We start from the raw sequence: 5355 nt of genomic DNA on the forward strand, positions 1-5355 counted from the left end.
AATACCAACAAAATCTCAACTTTCTCAAAATATAACACACATTTCAGAACAGTGTACAGTAGATTATATATTGCTGATCACAGTACATTCCACATGAAACGTCTAATTCACCAATAAACAATCTACATCAGTTGCTATATGTCTCAGTCTAACCAAGTCAGTAAACAGCTTTATTGTCAGCAGCTAGTTCATTAGGATGTGCCTTGCCTGTCCTCCTTTCCCTCCCTAATATAAAACCATTCAATGGGACACACCATGTATATTGTACACTACATGAGTTGGTATCATTCCCAACTGCGGTGTCCCATACATTCCCATTTGTGTTTGGATGATCCTATTGTCTTCTGCGTCACCACACGTCGCCCGGTGAATAAAGGCTGTCTGGCTCCCAGCTTAAATATAGCAGCAAACTAAAAACCAACCATCAGACTCAATTCATTCACTTCTGCTCAGTGGTGCGACACGGACTGGGGGCCTTAGGTGGGAAAGAGAGAGGAAAAAGTTCACATCACACCATTGAGTGCCAAGAGAAGGGGAACACAACTACACTGGAGCTCTCACTGTGGCAAGTTGCCCATTTGTTAACTTTCACCAATATTATATTCGTGTTTCGGGAACAATATCACCTGGGATTGATTATTTATATAGAGTTTAGAGAGTTACGGTGTTTATTGCTATGGTGTTTGTTGCAAAAATGTGCATTTGGACTGTTGGTTTGAGTCATTTGGGGTGAGGCAACGAGGCACGCAGCGATTTTGTGTTTGCTCTCTCTGGATTTGACAAAGAGTGAGTGAGTGGCTCATCATTGCTGTAGTTACAAAATGTTTTTAGCCACAGTGTAGCTAGCTATAAAGAACATTTTTGATTGTTATATGGGGATCGAAAAATGACAAAAGAGAGCTGTGGATGCAACACAATGATTCTTTGTCGTCAGATCGATTTATAACTTGCTTTTCTCTTCTCCAACCCTCAATATGTAGCGCTGATTGTTGATCATGGGTGACTGGAGCTTCTTGGGAAACATATTAGAGGAAGTAAATGAACACTCGACGGTGATTGGGAGGGTGTGGCTCACAGTGCTCTTCATCTTCCGGATCCTCATCCTGGGCACAGCCGCTGAGTTTGTGTGGGGCGATGAGCAGTCGGATTACGTGTGCAACACCCAGCAGCCTGGTTGCGAGAACGTGTGCTACGACGAGGCTTTCCCCATCTCGCACATCCGTCTGTGGGTTCTCCAGATCATCTTTGTGTCTACRCCCTCGCTGGTGTACGTKGGCCACGCYGTGCACTATGTCCACATGGAGGAGAAGCGCAAGGAGCGCGAGGAGGCYGAGYTGAACCGCCAGCAGGAGCTGAGTGAGGAGAGGYTGCCGCTAGCGCCTGACCAGGGTAGCGTGCGCACCACCAAGGAGACCAGCACCAAGGGCAGCAAGAAGTTCAGGCTGGAGGGCACCCTGCTGAGGACCTACATCTGYCACATCATCTTYAAGACGCTRTTCGAGGTGGGATTCGTGGTGGGCCAGTACTTCCTTTACGGMTTCCGCATCCTGCCGCTGTACCAGTGCAGCCGCTGGCCCTGCCCCAACACCGTGGACTGCTTCGTGTCGCGCCCCACCGAGAAGACTGTCTTCATCATCTTCATGTTGGCCGTGGCATGCGTCTCGCTCTTCCTCAACTTCGTGGAGATCAGCCACCTGGGCCTGAAGAAGATCCGCTTCGTGTTCCGCAAGCCGCCGCCCCAGACCCAGGGCGGTCAGGACGGCGAAGGCCAGAGCCCAACCGGGGAAAAGAGCCTGCACTCTATGGCCGTGTCGTCCATCCAGAAGGCCAAGGGCTACCGGCTGCTGGAGGAGGACAAGCCCGCATCGCACTTCTTCCCCTTGACAGAGGTGGGCATGGAGGCAGGCAGGCTGCCCGCACCTTACCAGGCGGGAAGTGAGAACGTCTCTAAAGTGTACGACGAGTCTTTGCCTTCCTACGTCCAGACCACGGGGGCGGAGGTGAGGGTCCTACCGGAAAGCGGCGAGGACGAGGGCCCCGCGGACCCCGGCGTGGAGGCTACCGACACGATAGCAGACACCAGACCACTCAGCAGTTTAAGCAAAGCCAGCAGCAGGGCAAGGTCAGACGATTTGACAGTATGAAAGTGAAAGCAATGTGAAAAAGCATGGGAGCAAAGCCCCACAGAGCCTTAACTCTCGCTGTGAGGGAAGTTAACATCAGCTTGTTATTCGGGAAAAAGAGTTTAAAATGCTGTGCAATGTGCAAGGAGCCTTTAGTTTTAAAAGAAAGATAAACTTGTATTTTATAAGACAGCATTTTTTGTACTGTTTTTATCAATCTATTTAAAAGCTAACAACAAAAAAAAGGTCATTTTCAGCAGGATTCATATCGTACAGAGGTTATTATTTAACAAAAACGTGCTGTTTTTTAATTCACATATTTTCTATCAAGAGTTTAACCAAAAACCAAACGCTTCCGATGTTTACATTTTTTGATTAGCCATTTAGCTTGATGTTAAATGTTATATTTATATTGAGCAAGTTATGTTTGCAGTACTGTCAGGATTACACTTGAGCGTGTGTGTATGTATTACAATAATTTCACATCTACTCACACATATACAACTCATTTACTTCACCTAATAGACCTACAGTATGTGTGCAAGCTGTATAATGTCGATTAGATTCTTTTTTTTTTATCTGTGAGGTGAAACATCACATTCTCATAGAATTGCCATCAAAAAAATGTAAAAGAAAGGACCACTGGTTAAATGAAAATTGACATCAATCTTGGCATTTTACGTTTTTAATCCACAACATGTATCAACAAACCTTGATAAACATAGATTTTATTGATAACTGTGGGCCAAATACTTTCTTCCCTTCCTCTACACACAGCCGCCATGATGATAAAGATCTTGCCCTATCAGCACAAAGTATTGTTGAACAAGAGAGAATAAAATAACAAACTCATATTCACAAAACGGGCCTTCCTTGGCAAAGTTTGAAAGAAAACAACTTTTTGATTCCATCTCATGAAATGTGACAACCATAAGCAGCGTAGCCAAAGTGCTCAGTTCGCAATGTATATTACAAAACTGGAATTAAATGTCAAACCAAGGGCCTCAACACACTAACGTCTATCATGTCGGTCAGGTGTCGACACAGTTCAACCATGAGTCATATTGTCAGGCAGTATGCCATCTTGCTTTACCAATGTTCTTATGTACAAATATCTGATGAAGAGGTATTCTTTTCAATTTTCAATTGTATTGGTAATCTAGTTGATTCATTTGTGTTACAAGTGAAGACTATACATATCAGAAACCCATTGAGACAAATTCTGCTAACTGGACAGTGGCAGAACATAAATGCTGAAGTGAAACAATTAACGGGCCTTAAAATCAACCTTGCTTTTGAAATATGGAAACATTTATCACTGTAAGTGCCTCAAGGATATGCTTTCTGATACTTTGTCTTCAGGCCGTATGAGCCTTTCCATATTGTGACGTTGAAACATCATATTGTGAAGTTGAAAGTTGAACTGTGTGTCTAAATAGGAATGTCTGTAATGTTTTTGACGAGCGTCAATTGATTCCATGTTAATGGTCGCTTTCACTTCTATTTTCATTATTTTACAAAAAATGCTATTTAAAATGGTGCAGTTGTTAAGGCGTTTCGCCTCGAGTGTCGTTCATTTGAATTAAATCCCAATTCTATTTCAGGTTATTCAAACATACAGTTTATAGAAATAGAATCCCCCTCCTATCTTCCTTCCTCAAAGATTTGCATATCTGTTACCCATCACCCTACTTCAGAAAAACACCAGGGTCGCGTTGATCAGGCAGCAAACGGACAAAAACAGACAAACGGAAAGGGAGTGCTGTAACTGGCTTGGTTTCGATTGCCATGGCAAAAACATTTTAAAACATGTTCCGTTGTGTGCCCTAATGAACAAGACCCAGACCAGAGATCTGACGAACTTTCCAACTAAGTCCTGCCATTTTGCCAGAGGCCGAATGATTCAGCAATCAGTATCGCCATCAACACATTGCAACAAATTATGAGAGGCATTTAGCACAATCACCAGTCAGAGGAGGTAAAGCAAACATTTCTGAGTGTTGATATAGTTGGGAAAGTAATGCTTCCACGGAGGGGGGAGTATTGAGCCTTGTTCAACAAACAAATGCAAACCATCTCAGTATAGTGCAGTGGCCCCTCAAACCCCTGTCCTAGACAAGATGCTACAAGCTGCAAGGTTATCAACTTAGCCCAAAGCTCAGATACAGTATGTGTGTAATGTGAACGGGGCAGACATTCACTTCTGAGGGCTGCTCCAGATGGGGTGCTGTTCATTTGGATTAACTCTCATTTAAAAATGAAATCCAAAACGAATTCATGACGTTGACAAGGTATCCAGTTAAACATTGAGCTATGCTGAAAGTCATCGGCCTTGCTGCCCTGCTCACCTGAATGTCAGTAGGGAATATCTGAGATATTAGGGAATATCGGGAATATCAGTAGTAAATATCAGAGGAATCTTAGTTTCTTATCAAGCTGTGTACATTTCCAATAATCAAGAGACAGATGAGGGACTCAGTGTCCTAGCAGTATCAAAGTCAGTCTTTTACTGTTTTTACAATCAAAATAAGTATTCTTAGTAAAAATAAAATAAACGTTTTACTAACTTGTAGTCCTATTTGCTCATAGTTGTGTGCAAGTATCATCTTTTGAAACTGTGAACAAATCCAATAAAAGGTCAGGTGTGGTCAAGAGGTGCCGCCTCCTTGTCTTTTCTGCATCACACATACAGACTTGGGTCACACACACACACACACACACAGAATGTATTTTAACTAGCAAGTATAAAAGGCCACGACTTTCATCAATTCGTATCAGTGCGTAATACATTTCACCCAACCTAAACCCTTACATTTCACAGATTCTACGGTACTCTAACTGAGTGTCTGCTTGTGTCAAATACTGCGATAATGCAACAAGTGTTTGGTTATTACTGTAGGCCAAATATACTCCACATAAAGCTCGTATTGAGAAGCATGTGTAAAGATAAACAATTTGAATGTAAATGTGAAAAGACAACATGTCTCACCACAGCAGCAGCAAACTAAACTCTTGATCAGCTCAGATTGTTGTAGTAGTGTAGTCACACCAAGCAACATGATGGCTGGGCATAGAGTAAAGTATGCTTTCAAACTCTAAAGTAGCACAGTAGCTTATGTTTTATTGGAATTCCTACCAATATGTCTGTGTGTGTGTGTGTGTGTGTGTGTGTGTGTGTGTGTGTGGTGTGTGTGTGTGTGTGTGTGTGTGTGTGTGTGTGTGTGTGTGTGTG

At 43.1% G+C, this 5355-nt stretch overlaps 1 protein-coding gene across 2 annotated transcripts; it reads left to right on the top strand.

Annotated features, from left to right (window-relative positions):
* Nucleotides 1–416: 416 nt before the first annotated feature.
* Nucleotides 417–4778, top strand: LOC111953777 (gap junction alpha-8 protein-like). Of its 2 annotated transcripts, none has more exons than XM_023973269.2 (2): nt 417–565; nt 981–4778. In XM_023973269.2, the coding sequence occupies exon 2, from the start codon at nt 996–998 to the stop codon at nt 2142–2144; it is 1149 nt and encodes a 382-aa protein (XP_023829037.1). In that variant the 5' UTR covers nt 417–565; nt 981–995; the 3' UTR covers nt 2145–4778. The 2 variants fall into 2 exon arrangements, with proteins under 2 accessions (XP_023829037.1, XP_023829038.1); XM_023973270.2 differs by lacking the exon at nt 417–565 and adding an exon at nt 594–786.
* The last annotated feature ends 577 nt before the right edge of the window (nt 4779–5355 follow it).

The sequence above is a fragment of the Salvelinus sp. IW2-2015 genome, linkage group LG27 (genome assembly GCF_002910315.2).
Source record: "Salvelinus sp. IW2-2015 linkage group LG27, ASM291031v2, whole genome shotgun sequence".
NCBI classification, from domain to species: domain Eukaryota; kingdom Metazoa; phylum Chordata; class Actinopteri; order Salmoniformes; family Salmonidae; genus Salvelinus; species Salvelinus sp. IW2-2015.